General features: G+C 29.5%; 3 protein-coding genes across 4 annotated transcripts; all 3 read left to right on the top strand.

Annotated features, from left to right (window-relative positions):
• The first annotated feature begins 5726 nt into the window (after positions 1-5726).
• On the top strand, positions 5727-6591 carry LOC133795477 (uncharacterized protein At5g01610-like). The gene has a single exon (XM_062232927.1). The coding sequence runs from the start codon at positions 5905-5907 to the stop codon at positions 6373-6375; it is 471 nt and encodes a 156-aa protein (XP_062088911.1). The 5' UTR covers positions 5727-5904; the 3' UTR covers positions 6376-6591.
• Positions 6592-6732: 141 nt separating this feature from the next.
• LOC133795485 (uncharacterized) lies at positions 6733-8175 on the top strand. The gene is made up of 2 exons (XM_062232935.1): positions 6733-7374; positions 7453-8175. Exons 1-2 carry the CDS (start codon positions 7218-7220, stop codon positions 7608-7610), a joined length of 315 nt encoding a protein of 104 aa, XP_062088919.1. The 5' UTR covers positions 6733-7217; the 3' UTR covers positions 7611-8175.
• A 1217-nt stretch (positions 8176-9392) lies between these two features.
• Positions 9393-11736, top strand: LOC133795466 (uncharacterized protein At5g01610-like). Of its 2 annotated transcripts, none has more exons than XM_062232919.1 (2): positions 9393-9964; positions 11398-11736. In XM_062232919.1, the coding sequence occupies exons 1-2, from the start codon at positions 9506-9508 to the stop codon at positions 11476-11478; spliced, it is 540 nt and encodes a 179-aa protein (XP_062088903.1). In that variant the 5' UTR covers positions 9393-9505; the 3' UTR covers positions 11479-11736. The 2 variants fall into 2 exon arrangements, with proteins under 2 accessions (XP_062088903.1, XP_062088906.1); XM_062232922.1 differs by lacking the exon at positions 11398-11736 and adding an exon at positions 10666-11209 and having other exon boundaries at positions 9401-9964.
• The last annotated feature ends 6737 nt before the right edge of the window (positions 11737-18473 follow it).

Genomic DNA, 18473 nt, shown 5'->3' with positions numbered 1-18473 from the left:
GATTGCAATTCCGAGTCTATAGTGGAGTCACGAGGAATTAATAAGTTAGTAAATTTATTTGTTAGATTTATGATAACTTATTGGAGCTTGATTTCATAGGCCCGTGGTCCCCATTGTACCTTGGATAAAATCATCTAGATAGTCTCAATTAATTGATTTAATTATCAATTAGAATTATCGAAGTTGACCAGGTCAATTTTGGATAGTTTCACAGAATTATGTAATTTTGATAAGAAAAGATAAATTAGGGCAGATTTATTAATTAAGATAAATTGGTATCTAAATTAATAAATGAGTTTAAATCAAGGTTAAAATTATAAATAATTAATTTGATAAAGGATTTAAATAATTATTTAATTAATTAAATCAATAGAAAATAATACATGTCTTGATTTTAAGTTCAATGAGCTTATAATCAAATGAGAAATTTCACGGGCCTAAAGCCCATGATAATTTCAACCTAGGGCTGTTAATTGGCTATTATTTTATTGATTTTTTAATTAAATTAAATGACATAATTGAGTCTATAAAAGGAGTGGTTAGAGAGAAGTCAAAACACAAGTTTGACAAGTCACAAGTCAGATTTTTTGATAGGTTTTAGATTCTCTCTAAACACAAGTCATTTTCTAAGCCTATTTGTTATTTTCTCTTTTTCTCTCTGTATCTATCTCATGTGTTGAGAATTTCCCACACTAGTCTAGGTGATTCTAAGGATACATTGGAAGACTGTGAAGAAATTAGAAGAATGGTTCAGTTTCTTGACAATACTCTACGACAGAAAGGATACAAGAGTTAGAGAAACTGAAGGAATGACTCTTTCATTCCGCTGCGTATACTGTAAGTATTCTTATCTTTGTTTCTCTTTGAAATCAATTTTAGAAACATGTTCTAGGTTATCTTATATTAATTTGTTTAATATTAGATCTACATAAAAATAAATAAAGATCATGTATAAGTTTTTCCCAACATCTTTATGGTGATTCCTTAGAAACAACTTGGCAATATTGTTTTGAAGGTGTCTTATGGCCTTTATATTATGGTTTTGGAGCATGTGAGGTGCGAGGGTCCATTTGTTCTAGGTGGAAGATTAAAGTTAATGGCTATTATTCTTCAAGTTAGATCTTAATAGGCCTCCTAGCCTTAATTTGGATGAGTTTTTCTTTTGTCTCCAATTCTTATCAACCTAGTTTGAAAGAAAATGAACAGTGTTGTTCATGAAGGATAATTAAGAAGTTTCTCCATCCTCCTCAAGGTGATCAACTCATATTTTGAATTCTTTATGGTGTTTTCTAGTAAGGATCATTTGTCTAGTGGTCGTTAATACTTTCAAAAATCATGGTACTATCTCTATTACAATTCTAGTTGAAGCCCATAAGAATTCCTAAAATCTTTGCTCGAATTTTTTTCGAACATGGATAAAATCAAGATTCTATGAAGTTGTAATCTCGTAGCTCACAACATTGCTCATTGGGCTAGCAACAAAGGTTTGCAAGGGAACCTAGACATGCTCAAGACTGATTCAATTTTGTTGGACATAGGTAAAATTGTCCTCCATGTTTTTACTTGGTAGTAGTTGGTGTGTGTGTTTTTAAGATTAATCACATGCAAGAGTGGTTTGTTTAAGAGTGGGTTTCTTTTGGTTTTTCTTGCTTCGTTTGTTCGAGGTTCACTTCCAAAAAATAAAAAGAAAAACTCTAAATTATTCATAATCTAGTATTAAAAATTTAATCTTGAAATTCCGTATTTTATACTTACCGAGTGTTTAGAATTAAACAAATTATTTAAATGCAGAATATGAATTAAGTTGTTTAAACAGATTAATGTGTTATTACCACAGTTGTGAAATTTGTCAAAACGGAAATAGAAAACAAGTAAAAATCGACACAAGTGAATTTTTACGTGGTTCAGAAATCCTCCCAGATAACCTACATCCACGGGGCCACGCCTAGAGAATAAACCAATTAGTAAAGAATAAAGTTGTACACAAGCATTGACTTAAACAAAAGTAAGACTCCCTCTTAAACTATTGCCGCAATCTTGTTGTACTATTCGTTACGAATCTAGTTTTGCTGAAATGATGATTCTCTTGAAATCCCTTCAAATAATAATGATTGATTTCTTCCTCCTGAAGTGAGTAATGATGAAATCTTCTCCCGAAGATTACAAAGAATGTTCACAAGAATTACGACCTGTTCAAAGAACAAGATGTATACACGAAACAATGGTGCACTCACCACAACACTAAGGACTAAGGTGAACAACTTAGTCATTACAAAAACAACGCAAAGTGCTCTCTAAAGAAATCAAAATATTATCAATTTTTACAAGATAAGAGATACCACTTTTCAAGAGCTCTAGCTATCTACTTATAGTTGTTTTTACGTTCAGAAGAGATTCTCTTGCAATCTGGAGCAATAAATAAATGATTTGCAAATTTCTTTATAAGGAAATAATCTGCTAGTCTGTCTGATTTTGTCTTGACAGAATGAGCGCCCGACTAGACAATTTTTGTACCTGGGCAGATTTAAGTCCAGATTCATTTGAGAAAATAAATCACAATCATATCAATTGTTATCCTGCAAATATGTGATTTAATCTGCATGAAATCAACATGATAAGATCATATCTTCAAGAATTTTTACTTACCATATTAATAATCATTTTAGATAGAGATAAGACTTTAGAACTTGACAACTCAACAATGAGTCATACACGATTTTTACAGCACACAAAACCCAGTTTTAATTCATAGAAATCATGAGAAAATAAAATTTATGGTTTAGAAAAATATTTGCCAAACAAGGTTATACCAAATCTTGATTCTTGAAATTGATATTCCATCATTAATGTTACCAAGGATAGCTTGAATTTCCTACCAGAGGGACTAGTTCATAATTTTAAATTTTAGGAGGTTTTAAATAAAAATATTAAATTTCAAGAATTTTTTTGATTATTTTTTTCCACACTAATTTCAAAGAAAAAAAATTAAGGAGCTTCATTCCTGTTACTATGAACTAGATTCGGTAATAAGTTTAATTTAAGGGTCATTTGGCAAAATGACCTATTTTTTAAAGTCATTTTTTACTCTAGCCTAGTTTTAATAATTCTTTGCAAAATGATCATTTATAATTTAAACAGCTAGTCGAAAATTTAGATAGGTAGTCGAAAAATTCAAACAGCCGGTCAAAAATTTTAGACAGTTGGTCGAAAAATTTAGACAACTGGTCGAATTTTAGACAGAGGTCATTTTGCAAAAGATTATCAAAAGTAGGCCAGGGTGCAAAATCACTTAAAAAATATGCTATTTTCACCAATTTCTCTTAATATTTAATCCAATGTTTAAATATGAGTTTTCAATCAATGCTCATGACCAAGACCAACAACTAAGGGATGGAAACATGGCAAGGAGAGCTCCCGTCCCCATCTCCATCCCTGGCCCTACCCATGCTCGCATATTCCTCTTTGAGGGCAGGGCGGGGAATCTCCATGAGGATCAATTTTTTTAAAAAATAAAATAAAGAAAGTAGATTACATAAAAATTAAGATATTGCACTATATTAATAGTTCGAGTACTAAATATTGTCTAAAATAAAATTAAAAATCTTTAAAACTTTACTAATATGCTACAAAAGTAAAAAAACATGTAAAATAAATAAAATATTAAACAGGACCCTGTTAGGGCGAGGAGTATTATCCCCATCCCCGCCCCATTTAATATTTGGGGATGAGAAATGGTCCCCGCCCCATTCCTCTTTTAGGCAAGGAATCCTCCAGACCTACTAACAAGAGTAACTCAAGTTTGATAGTTGACAAAGGTACAAGGGTAATACTTTTACTATTCCACAGTAGGGATCCCAAATATTGTGACTAATGGTTACCCGGTAGAGATTTGAGGATTTTTTTTTTCTTTCTTTGCACAAATTTTAGGGATGACTTATTCAGAATTTTGAAATGAATTCATTCAAAAATATTTTAATTGTGTAGCCCATGATTTGTTTTGGTAGTCATTTATGAAAAGTGATAAAATAATAATAATAATAATAATAATAATAATAATAATAATAATAAATAAACTTCATTTTAACTTACTTGAACAGGTTACCCCATATTTTTTATATTTTAAGATCGATTGTCAATTGCTTCTTTTGGTATCTTTAACAAACAAACGATAATTTACACCAATAATTACGTGAAAAATTATAATCTAATTTTTTTTAATTAGGCTGACATTCCTCTAATTATCAGATAATTTATAGTATCCAAAACAGAGTTCAAACAAGTTGGACACATTCTTGTTTTTTTAATGCTTATATTTTTTGCTAAAACCAATTAACAAAATTTTCAAAAATTAGTTTGCAATCAACCATCTTTTTAATACATTCCAACAATATTTTCAAATATATCATTTAAATTCTAAACTAACATAACATTCAAAATTAATGGTTGTGTTTGGTAAATTTTTGTTTTTGAATTTTTTAAACACAAAAATAAAAATATTATTTTATTTTTGTTTTTTTATTTTTAAAAAATAAAAATATGTTTCGTAACCATTTTTGTTTTTAAAAACAAAAAATAATAAACGCGTTTGATAATTTTTATTTTTTGTTTAATAATATGAGATGTTGATTTGAAAAAAAAAAGTAAAAAATAGTTTAAAATAATTTTGAAAATGAAAAAAATAAATTATTTTCAAAATTTAATAAATTTTAATTAAAATTTATTAGAATAATAAATAAAAATAAAATTATCAAATATTTAATTAATTAAATAAAAAACTATTTTTTTTCAAGTGTTTCAAAAGCAACCAATATTTTTAGATTAGAAACCAGTCATCTGACGCAGATGTTATGTTAGTAAAATAAAATGTGGCACTTAGAGAACCTCTCCTCATGAGATATGGTTTAGGTGTTGCAAATAGGGGTGTTCATATAAACCGCAAACCGCGATTTGGAACCAAACCGCACCGCACCAAACCGCCAAAAACCGTAACAAATGAAACCGTTTTTCGATGGTTTGGTTTAACCGGACCGCTCAAATTTAATGGTTTGGTCACGGTTTCTAATTTTTTAAAACCAATTAAACCGGACCGGACCGTAATTTTTTCTAAAAAAATAATTTTTAGAAATGATGGTTCAAAGGTTTGAACCCCTACACTTAAGTTAATATAAAATCTACCAAACCATCCAAGCCAAACAATTTAATTGTTTAGGATATGTTTTTAGCGGTATTTAATACACGCACAAGTTTCTAAAACTAAAAAAAGAGAAATGTAAAGTCCCACATTGTTTAGAAAGTAAACATTTTTTTTTCTCACTTCTATAAAATGATTCAAAATACTTAAATTTACAACAAAAAAGACAATAAACTTCTTGTAGACTTTTATGGTCTTAAAATTAAAGCTAAAACTATTATTATTTAAATATAATTATTTAGTTAATTATTTTATAATAAAAAAGTTTTAAATTTTAATAATTTAGTTATATGGTTAAAACCAAACCAAACCGCACCAAACCGTTTATTTATGGTTTGGTTTGGTTTGATTTTTTAATTTTAATGGTTTGGTTTGGTTTTTTATTTTGAAAAAACCGCATGAGTGGTTTGGTTTCAAAATTCTTCTAAACCGCACCAAACCAAACCGTGAACACCCCTAGTTGCAAACTTGGCTCCGTATAAAGAGCCACTAGAAGAGACTATATTACATTTAATGTCACGTTGAATAGTAAGTCGAAAGTCGAAACCATGAATGACAAATATGACACAAAAGGGTCACTTTTAATCATTTATTTCTGAAGCATATAACCATTCAACAACCACAACACCACTAGAAAATCTCATTTTCTTCCCATCCAAACACAAAAAAGCGTAGAACTTTGGTTTCCCGATTCCCAAATCCAACCAAACCCCATGTCTCCGATTGTATTTCTCTCAGCGATTCTCATCTTTTTCACCTCAGCGACGACGTCGTTTGCCTCTGCCGATGATCACAACATCCTCTCAGCATACCAAGTGCTCCAGCAATACGGCTTTCCTCAAGGCCTTCTTCCCAAAGGAGTAACTGGGTACGAGCTGAACAGAGACACAGGAGAGTTCTCTGCCCACTGGAATGGAACTTGTAAATTCAACCTTGAAGGTTCGTATAGTCTCGAGTACAAGTCCACCTTAAGTGGAGTCATATCAAAAGAAAGGCTCAAGAATCTAAAGGGTGTGAGCGTTAAGGTTCTGTTCTTTTGGCTCAACATTGTGGAAGTGGTTCGTGATGGTGATGAGCTTCAATTCTCGGTAGGAATCGCTTCGGCCAACTTTCCAATTGACAACTTTGAGGAGTCTCCCCAGTGTGGTTGTGGATTGAACTGTAACTCAGTTGAGGTTATGTGATGGGTAAGACTAAGGTCCAACGAAGATTTTATATTATGGGTAGAGAATTATATGATAATGTATTCAATAGTCACCACGGGTTAAACTTAGGACTTATTAGGGCCTTGATTTTTAGGTGTACAAAAGGGCATTCAAAAACAGAGGACAAGATTACTATGGTTGTTGTTAACTTCTTATTATTACTTAATAGTTAATTGCATGCTCTATTTATATTTTTTTCTGGTTTATGTGAAAATTAGAGTTTCATAGTAAATGGGAAACACAGGAAAATAGTACTATGACAACATAAGCAAGATTCCAAGAGATATTTTAAAATCCAGAAAACGTGCTTTCTTGGAAACTATTGATAGTTACACCTAACCTCCAATGTATGGATACATTATTACACACATGAGAAGCAAATGCCAAATACATGTAATCTCTTACATATATACATGTGTATATGTAGCTCGAAGATGACACCTGCACATTTTGAAGAATTTTTGTTTCTATGTATATTATTGTTAACGATAGCTTTACTGAGAATGGTTTAGTTTCTTTTGAAGTTTTTATGTTGTTGTTACACTCTTTTATAGGTTAAGTTCAACTACGTCTAATATGTAGTAGTAGTAGTAGTAGTAGTTTCTCTTCATTGTAGATTGTATATGTGTGTATAAGTTATTGAGGGAATTCGACCATTCTGACTTTCCTTTCACTGTCTGGTAAAAGAGGTCAGACTCTCAACACTCAATATATATATAGGCCAAACGGTCAGACTCTACTCAATAGAGACCTCTCTATTTACAAGCTGAGTTTCCTAAGTTCCCACCTCACTAAATTACTAACCTACCTTCATCTCTCCAATGGCTTACTTTCAATTATTGATTCTGCTTTTTCTGATGTCTTTTACAACCCCATTGTCATCTACTTCAACGGCTTATGAAGTACTAGAAGGGTATGATTTCCCAGTTGGTCTTCTTCCCAGTGGCGTATTAGGATACAAGTTGGACAATTCCACAGGTACATTATTTGCCTACTTGAACGGTTCATGTAGTTTCTCTGTTGATTCATATGAGCTGAAGTATAACTCCATCATAGCGGGGAAGATAACCAACAATAAGCTCTACTACTTGTCTGGTATTGAGGTTAAGGTAGCTATTTTCTGGCTGAGCCTTGTATCTGTCACGCGCAACAACGATGAGCTTGAATTCTCAGTTGGCTTGGCCAATACTGACTTTCCGGTTAGCAATTTTTAGGAGGGCCCTACTTGTTGTTGTGGATTTGATTGTGTTGGCTATGGCACTGCAGCAACGAAGCTTAGTAGTCGTTTAGTGTCCTATTCATATCTAAATTGATTGAGTGTGTCAGCTAATTTATTATTAGCTTGAGTAGTAATCTGAATAAATTGGTTTGACCTCTCTAGCTTGGATGAGATGTGCTATTAAGATCATGTTGTAACATGTTTCTTTGTTTAGAATTGTAAGCCTCGGATAGCAAGTTGTATACCATTTTCAGGTTATTTTACTCTGCTCCAATTTTTGGAGTAAAGGTGTTGATGGTAACCTCTTGTATTGGTACAAACATAACGTTTAATACCACGTAATTAATTTTTAATCATGCTTTTTTTGTACTGGTGTCATTTTCCTACCATAATTATGCCTTGCTTTTTTTAGCTGTTGACATGTAAGTGATTTCGAAATAGCTAGTCGAGAATCTGTATAACCATAAAGAATTATTTCATGTCATGCAGTATTCTCTAGCCAGGAGGTTTTGTGCCACAAAATTATTGAAACTTGAAATAAAGAAAGGCATTTTCACATGCTTCCAATCTTCTGCCTTGAACAATGGATTAGGCACAACAAGGATTTACCTACCATTAAAAGTGATCTATTATCATAGAGAAATTTCATCACACTTTATGTAAAATTTAAATGGCAAATTGTATAGAAATCTTTTTATTTAAAAGATAATTTTAAATTTCTATTATTGTGATTTTTTCCTTATTTAGCTTGATTTTACTAAAAAAAAACATTTCTGGAATATTTGTCTTTTCTTTTTCGTGTTGTTCAAGATAATAAGCTTCATGAAACTAAATCCTTGAGAAATTTGATCTGACACACGTATTAATTGTTTTCACTAAATCCGTATCTGTCGGATCAAAATCACTTAAAAATGACAAATCTTCATTAATCAACAATATCTTCAAATATTATTGCTTTTATTAGGAGGTTCTTTCTCAACTTTCTAAACACGAAATGGGCTCCATAAGTTTGCGAGTAAATTGTAATATTTGTGAGTCATTTTGAGTGTTTAGTTTTGTGGTGAGTTTAAACCACTTTCATGAGTGAATACATGTTGTAATTTGAACACAATTTTTATAGTCTTCAGGAGATTATTTTTACAAGTCTTGTGTCGGGAGGATGCAAACACTCGCTGGCCATTGAAGGGAGTTCAAGTAGTTGAGCGTTTCAATCAGAATCAGATTAGTGAAGAGAAGTACAACAAAGTTGCGACAAATATAAAGAGGGAGTCTTGTTTTGTTTAAGTTAATATTTTGTACTTGTGATTCTTTATTAATTGGTTTTATTCTCTGTGCGTGGCCTCAAGAAGTAGGTTATCCAAAAATGTTTCTAAACCTTATAAAAATTAGTTGTTTTCTTTATTGTTTTTGTACTGTTTTTTTTATTGTGTTATATTTTTGTCGCGACAAATTTGTAGTCCGTCCAAAATATTCTTAGTGACATTAGATTATATTTTAATTTTAAACGAAAAAAAAAACAAATTTCTCAGTCAAAAAAAGTTACTGCCCAAAATCAACAATCCTGGGTGACGAAATATTACATAACCGACAAGCACCGCTACCTATCACCGCTATTACATAACCGACAGTAACTCTATCACCGCTACCTACAAGCACCATGCGTTGAAATCTACGCTCTACCTCAATGTCAACGAGTCCAACCTCAACGTGTTCTGTTCTTTCTGCCTAATAAGCAACCACGTGCCACGTGGATCCTTAATCTCCTAGAAAACGCTGTCGTTTATCATGGTCGACCGCCTTATTCTGGATCTAACGAAAACCAAAATCCACATTTTAAGGTAATTATAACCAAATTTTAGTTCGGAAAAGCGAAAAAGAAGAACCGAAGCCATGTCTCCCACGGCCATTCTGTTCGTCGTCATCGTCGTTATGCTATCTCCGGTGGCCACGTCATCATCAGACGGTGAAGGTAAGCGGTCGGCGTATGAGGTCCTTCAAGACTATGATCTTCCCATTGGTATCCTCCCAAAGGGAGTCAATAGCTACGAACTGGACCGAGGCAACGGGAAATTCCATGCCTATTTCAACGATTCGTGCAGTTTCTCCTTGGAGGGTTCGTATCAACTAAAGTACAAGTCCACCATAACCGGCGTTATCTCCAAGGACAAGCTCACGAAGCTAACTGGGGTTAGCGTCAAGGTCTTTTTCTTGTGGCTCAACATCGTTGAGGTGGTTCGGGACGGGAGCGACCTTGAGTTCTCGGTGGGACTCGCTTCGGCTTCATTCTCGATTGATAATTTTTTCGAGTGCCCCCAGTGTGGTTGTGGATTGAATTGCAATAATGGGCAAGTAAGGAAGCTTAAATTGAACCCTTCTGTTTCTTCAATTTGATGCCTTTGTTCGATCTATAGTTGAATGTTTTTATTGGAATCTGAATAGTGGGTTTTCTTTCGTTCATGAATTATTTCATTCTGTTTTAGTTAAATCTTCTTTTGCATTTTCTCGTGTCTAATTGATTGGATGGGATCAACTGAAAGTTTATTGTTGACATTAGCTTTGTATTAGTTTACGATCTCGTGGCATATTGAGACTTGAAATTTAACTTGTAGGAATGAACTTATAATAACATAAGCTAGCTTTAAGCCATTCAATGGGGTAAGCGTTGTAATTGTAAAGCTGCCACTAGCCGTTTACTTTTTGGCTACAATCAAGATCATTTCCCCCTTTTTCTTTTCTCTTTAGTTTTTATGACTGGATCAATTTTCTTCTGAGTTGGGGAATGAGGTCAAAATGGTTTGTGGTTGTTGTGGCTTATGAGGAATTATAATTTGAAGTAAAGCATATTTATAGATGAACTGTAGAATGGGATTGTAGCAGACAATGTTTTCCTCTGGTACTGCTGCTAAATTTTTTGAAGGCATGCCAGTCCATTTATTCTGTTACAATAAATAAATAATCCCAAAGATTACTTTAAAATACGATCAAGCTTTGTAAGAAAGCTTTAGGATTAAACTATGGGCCCAACATAATGCTATTTGGGTACTGTGTAGGCACTTGCAAATGTTAAGGCGCTGTTAGATTTTAAAGGAGACGAACAAGCAGAAGTCTAAATATTTGATGACCATTGGTAATGTTATACCTGTAGGAGTTTTATGTCATGCATTCCTTTTAGTAAGTTCATGATTTTTTTACCAAAGTAGCAATGGTTGCGAGTATGAGATGCTGGCACATTAGCGAAGGACATGACATTTCTTCCATACGGATCATGTAAGACTTTTATTTGGGCTTCCATTAACAATTTAGTTGTTTTATTAAAATATGGGTTGTTATATAGCTCTTTGTTGTATTAGTTTATATAATTGGTGATTTATAATTAATGGGTTTAACATCTGTATGAAGTCCAACTAGGATTATGGAGTTAAGTTTCTTCCCTAACTCTATAAATACATATTGTCTCATCACAATTGTATGATGGTTCTTGGTTGATCTATTTGATCTGCTTTTGAATTAGAGAATTAGAAATCTAGGGAGGAATACCAAATCTCAGTTATTGCTATGGAAGAATCAGGTATGTATTCTTAATTATTTTTTTAATTGCTTGTTGTATTCTAAATTATATGCAATCTTGTATCTTGGTGTTTTATGAATTTCTAACAGATCAGTGAAAGTGAAACGAGTGCTTAGCATATATGAAATGTTGTAGCTTGGTAAGTAGATGTAGATGTAATTTTCATTACAGATGCTCTATCAGGGGTATCATATTGGTTAATGGCTTCTTGCAGTGTTGGGTTAAGAAAATTGTTATGTTGCTCTTAGTTTCCTTCCTACATACCGGAGTATGGACTTTAAAAGGGGGAGGTTGAATGGGCCTTTTGCTAGTTCTAGTAAGGTCTGGAAGTTGCTATGTTTCCCAACTATGGAAGAGACATCTATGCATTTAGTAGATGCTTTTTAAACCTATGTTTGCTAAGGTTGTTTCTTTGGGGCTCTGCTTGTTTAAATGTGAAGTGTCGGTTCATATATGCATGATATGAAGGTTGTTCCTCTGTTGTTTATTAAAAGGCTCTTTTGTTAGTTACATGAAAGTTTTATGACTTGTCACCCATTAGACTCTTCTTCCTCGAGTTTTTTTTTACTTGTGATGATACACAGAACTAACAGATTTCGCAACTCTGGATATCATTTTGATAAGGTGGTACGATACCACAGTCCCATGCGGTGATGCAATTCCTAATAGCACAGTTTCTTTTATTATTATACATTTCAATGCCATTAACTAAGGTGTTCGTGGTGCGGGTGGTACGGTTATTTGCTAGTTTATTGGATCGCACTGCATATGCGGTTTGATCAATTTTCTAAACCGTAATCCGCACCGTATAAATCTTACCGCAAAAATGTGGTGTAGTGTGGACGGTTTATACCTATCGCCAAATTATTTAACTAAAACATTAAAATTAAGATTCATAATAAAACTTATAACTAAAAAGTGTTTAACAAAATAATAGATATATAAAAAATTAATAAACTTTAGCAAAATAATAAATATACAATAAATTAATAAATTTTTAGCAAAACAATATTGGAAAAAAAATGTAAAGAATATATTTAAATTAAAGTAGAATATGTGACATAATAATTTTTAGATATGGTGTATATTATACTATATATATATGCATTTAAGTTTAAATGTGGTAAAATTAAAAAGAAAATATAAAAAATTTAATATATATAGCGCTGCAGTGTGGTTTGACTCACATTTATAAAATATAAAACTGTAAACGTATCAACTGCACTACGAATGGTTCCAAACCACAAATTGTGGTACGGTGTTCGGTTTGATGAATATCCCTATCATTAATTAATCTGATTCAATATGATCATGTTTTACAAAAGTAGGATTTGATAGAATAAATTTTCTTTTGTGATTTTGTTATGAGATTAGAGAAAATATTTTAAAAATTAATCCAACATCCTAATATTGATAACTCAATCACCATCTTTATGTATTTCAATAGTAATAATAATAAAAAATTACATATTTTAAAGAATTTTTGTGTATTTATTTGTTTATTTTTAAAAAAAAATAATTTGAGTGAGAAATATATGTATTTTGAATTCCTATATTTTTGTTTAATGATGTGATTTTGCTTGAAATTCTATATAATCTATTCAACAACTTAGATGTAGATGTATCAAGTAACTTCTCCACTACATCATTGAATAAGACAAAAGTTGCCTCATCAGTCTTGTTCATGACTTTTATATGTATTTTGAACCTAAAGTTAAAAATTTAATTAAATAATTAAAATAAAACTTGATAAAATATAACACAAATCTTACATTACAAGATGATAGTCGCATTCTTTTTTGCAAGTGCCACATATGTAAATACCATTTCTATATACTATATTTTTCAAACATGATTTGCATGATACATAATACTATCTAAAAGAATGGTCTATTTCAGTGATCTTCCCTCTCATAGTAATAATATATTCCTACCATATGAAACATTGGTCATTAAATAAGACGACGTGATTATTGCATAATTTAGGAACAACTAATTAAGAATAGTGAAAAGTATAAAATTTTGTAAAAATGCCAAATAAAAAAAAATATTACAAATCACCTTCAGTTCGTCACTCCAATCAGCCTCTAATAGTTCTTTAATACTCATTCTATTGAGGAACATCTCTTCATCAAGACTAATCTTATTGACATTAGAACTTTAGCCACCTTGTTGCTTGTACTTGTGGTAGAGAAACTCACTTCACCTATTTAGAGTAAATGCAAATTATTAATAATAATTTGCAAAAAAGTTATTATTAATAATATTATACTGATTATATTCATTCATTAACTCTTAAATTATTTTGTAATAAATAAAATAATCAACTTGAAATTTTTTAATTGTTGTAAAAGTTACTATGATAATGAAGGGACCATCATCTTTTTTGTACAAGTCTGGATCAAACATTTCTCCCAGCATTTCCCACAAAGTAATCTTGGATGGCACAAAATTATTTTAAAAAAATTAAAAATGAAAGTGAAAAATGGAAGGAAAAAAACTAATGAAAGATTTACCAAAATATAAATGTAGAATAAGAAACACGCAAATATATATATATATATATACATATAAATAGTTTTAGTATTGTTAATTATTTGAACTTACTAATCTGTTATGACTTTTATGTCCCTTTTTCGCCAGCCATCTCCAATAATGTTAATATCACCCATACCACATAAACATTCGATAACTTTTAATATTTGAAAGATAAATTATTTAGATATGTTAGAATATCAAAATTAAAAATATCACATACAAATTTTAAGATTAACAAACATTAAAATAAATATACATACCGGATAGAATTGTGTTATCATTTTCACCTGAATCAACTAATTTGGGAGATATAAATTGGAATTCATTGATTGGTATCAAAAAAATAATTTTGTACTGATTTGAAACATGTCTAAACTGACCTGAACTTACAATAATTTTAAAATTCTTCACACTATATAAAGAACCTTCACTCAAAAGGTGCCTAAACTTAGGCACTACATTTTTTCTAATTGTTGCATGCATCACACTTTTCTATCACAGAAGAAATTTGTATATTAAGTATAAAACAATTGAAGAAAAATAAGAAATATGATGGAAAAAAATTATAACATTTTCATTAATGACGATCATATCCATGCTTATCAATTCTCCATTCTTCTTGGTGTTAGTAGACTCCCACATCCTATAAACCCTAATCCTTATCATCAAACTATGTGTATCATTGTTCAAATCTTGGAGATTAGAGTAGCACTCCATGAAGCAAACAATAGTTAAAGTTTAAAAAAATTGCAAAATAAAAACACACGATGTAAATAGGAGGTTTGGTTTAAAAAAAAATAAACAAATAAAACAATCCTTAAATACTTTGTGTTTATAGAGTATGTAGAATCTAAAAAGACATTATTTCAATAGTTTTTTTACTAAATATAACTTGTACAATTTTCCAATTATTGTTGGTGTATATTATAAAATGTAAGAATAGTAACTAATTTTATAAAAATTAGAATTATAATTGAAATGTTGTTCGTATACGTAACAGTTGCTATCTCATTATGTTTTTTTGTTTTATGTAATATGTTTTATATTATTACAGTATATGCTATTCTCTATAATAATAATTACAATTAAAAGATGTTACACCTGATTTGTAAAAAAAATTGAAAAACCTCTTCATGTACATAGTAATTGCTTTCTCATTAATGTTTCAGTTTTATATATATAGTTTGCTTTATATTATTTCAGCATATATATATTATTCTCTATAATAATAATAATAATAATTACAATTAATCAAAAGATTTAACAGTTGATTTATAAAATATTTATTCCTAATAGATTAGTTACCATTATATAACAATTATGGTTGTTTCCATTTATTATTTTAGTGTATTTAAATAATTAATTATTATTATATAAAACCATTAATGTAAAAAAAAATTATAGTTACGATTTCTTAGATGATCATTTATAATTATTATAGATAGATAATAGTGACAAATTAAGAAAATAAAGAATAAAGAAAATAGTTCATTTAAGGTGCCACCTCACTTTTTATTTATTTATATATATATATATATATATAGTAAATTGCAGTTAAAATCCTCAATGTTTTTCAAAATATATTTTTTTTTTTTGCAATAAATATACTTAATATTTTTAAAATATTTTTTTTATACCCAAACATTTTTTTGGTGGTAAATATATCTAATTTTTTTAAAATGTTAATAAGAAAGTAAAGGAAAAAGGAAAAATTACACATAGCATTATAAATTTAAAAAAAAAATAAAAAATAATGAATTTTACAAAAATTACAAAAATACGGATAACCGTTTTGTAACTGTTTGTTACAATTTTCTAAATATTGTTTATGAAATTGTAATATAGGGTTACAAACTTGTAAACTTTTGTTATAAAAAAATTGTATTGTTCCAAATTTGTAATTTTTTTTTACAATTTTTTTTTGTACTTATGATTATGTCCTTCTATATTTTCATAGTTTTTTTTAGATTCCGTATTTTTAATATTTTTTAAAAAATAAATTTGAGGTATTTTTGTGAATTTCTCAAGGATTTAATTATTTTAAATTTTATATTATTTTCTCAATCTTATTCTTTCTCAAAATAACTATATTAAATTAAAAATTAATAAATGTTTTATTAAAATTAATAAAAAATAATTTAAAATAATAAAAAACTTATACTTTTCCATCAATTTAAAATATATATTTTTTTAAAAATGATGGAAAAATATAAGTTTGAATTATTTTGATTAATTTTAAATTTTAAAATTTTTTATTATTTTAAAAAGGAATAAAGAAGTGAAATTAATTTAAAATTTAAAAAATAATTTAAAATTTATATATTTTTTCATTTTTTTTATTATTTTGTAAAATAATAATAATAATAAACAGGTATAAAAGTGGAATTTTTAAAAAATATTTGGTATATTTACTGCAAAAAAAAAATTTGATATAAAAATATAACATTTTGATAACATTAAGTATATTTACCGCTAAAAAATTGACTATAAAATTACAATATTTTAAAAATATAAATAGTTTAGCCGCAATTTACTTCATATTTAACCTGATCCAATCTCACAATTTGCATTTTAGGAATGCTATGGCTTAACTAAAAAAAAAATATTTCATTAGAAAAATAACATGCCAGTGATGTTGGTGTTGAAAAGAAACACTTTTAATACATATCTTTCGAAAAAGGTAATAAATATTGCATATCGTCATTTGTTGTGTTCGCACATGCTAAACTTTGTACATCCGTTGGTATCAAATCAATAGCTTTTTATGGTAATGAACACTTAATTGTAGGTTTGTATTTTTTTTTTTTTTTTTGTCTTTAATATATTTTTCCTATAGGATATGCTTGAGTACACTACAGTTAAAACATATATTTTGAGATTTACTTTTTCTAAAATTTTAGGTTCTTTAGATTGAAAAGTAGACAAAGTATTTAAACCAAACTGATTAACTAGTTTCTATCTAGTAAAGATGATGATGATGATGCAAGTTTGAGAATCAACTACGTCAAAGGTTGTATAATATCTTAAAACCTCGCTAATTTCTGTCTGTAATTGATACGTGAATATTATGCAAATAGTGTATTTTTAACAGTATTATAATACATGTCAAATAATGATGTAAAAAAAAGTGTGAAAGAGAATACCCAAAAAAAAAAGAATACATATGGACCAATGATGCTAGAGACAAAATTTACACAATTATGTATAATTAATATTTATTGTACACAATTTTAATATTAAAATTAATTAGATATCATTGTCTAGAATTACGCCGGACTATTTCAGTAGCTGCTAAAATAAAAGTTTGGCTCTTCCTCTGGGCCATACTTTGTCAAATTTGTCTGCGCGGCCATGCAAATGCAAAGAACCTATAATTGTCCTAATTCTCTATAAGCTCTTTTCTTACTTTGACGCAAAGGCAAAGGATTTTATAACTTATTGCCACCTGATTGGTCTCTTCCCCAATTTTGTCTTGAAATGATTCACAAAATATAAAGAGGTTACGTAACATGTTGGATTAAAACTGATTCTACTATATGAGTATTAGCCAATAAGAAAGACCCCAATCCAGTCGAAACTTCTTCATTGCTTTATGGAGTTTAACATGTGCACAACAACTACTATGTTGACTTGGCAAGTCACTAGGCAAATTGATTATTCCTCCATTTAAAGAAAGTCCTTCCCTTTTGACCATGTTTGGATCAGTTAATTTATGACCAATTCAACAGCAGGATACTTTGTCTAAAGGCATTTACCAAATATTCAGAATGGCATTCTCCATCTACTACCTTTCCTTTCTGCCCTTTTATTTGTTTTTTTCACCCAAACTATGCTAACTTAGATTGTCTGTGTGAAAGTGAATGTTTAGCACACTTGGCTGTGGTCATTGGAGCAGAGCATTTATGAAGAAATATGAAAATGATTGTAATAAAATATATTTGACTATTTATTGAGAAGATTGTTCTTATACCATCTCCAAGGTAAATGTCAAATATTTTATAAAAAGATATTAAGCAAAATTTAAGGTGTACTATACTCGTAGAATCTTCAAAATTTGTCATCATTAAGATTTTTTCTTCTGAATTAACTACCAAATCGTGTTCTTAAATTTATTAGCTTGTTAAAAATTTTCTTTGAATTATTCGTGTTAGTAAAATGTGAGAGTTTTGTCTAATTTTGCTAATGGAATGTTGACATGGGAACACTGTTGCGTTGATGTAGCACTACTACGTGCATAATTTAAATAATAAATTTATTTTTTGCCTCCAAACTATTACCACTACGTACCCTCAAATTTTAAAATGTTAAAATTAAACAAAATTTTAAAAATTAAGAAAAAAAATGATGAAATCATGAAATTAAAAATCCATTTAATTATATAAATCTTACAAAATTTAAAAAAAAAATGATAAAAACAATACTATATTAAAAAAAATTCTTATTTTCTTTCACTTTTCCTTACTTCTTTCACTTTCACTCACCTTTTGCACCAACCAAACAATCTCAACAGCATTAATCAATTTATCACAACAGAACCTAACCAATAAATATATATACATATATCAAAATATATACAAATCAAAATTTTAATTTATCAAATTCATAAACATTTAAAATCTTATACTAACAACTTAGGGTCTGATTGGTTCGCGATTAGAAAACTGCATTTTTGAAAAGTGAGATTGTAAAATGAAAATCTGAATTTAGTGAGTAAAATCATGTTTCTGAAAATGTGATTGGTTTAATGTCAGT

The sequence above is a fragment of the Humulus lupulus genome, chromosome 1 (assembly GCF_963169125.1).
Source record: "Humulus lupulus chromosome 1, drHumLupu1.1, whole genome shotgun sequence".
Taxonomy (NCBI): domain Eukaryota; kingdom Viridiplantae; phylum Streptophyta; class Magnoliopsida; order Rosales; family Cannabaceae; genus Humulus; species Humulus lupulus.
The sequence above is the reverse complement of the archived record's forward strand: the minus strand, read 5'-3'. Positions and strand labels throughout refer to the sequence as shown.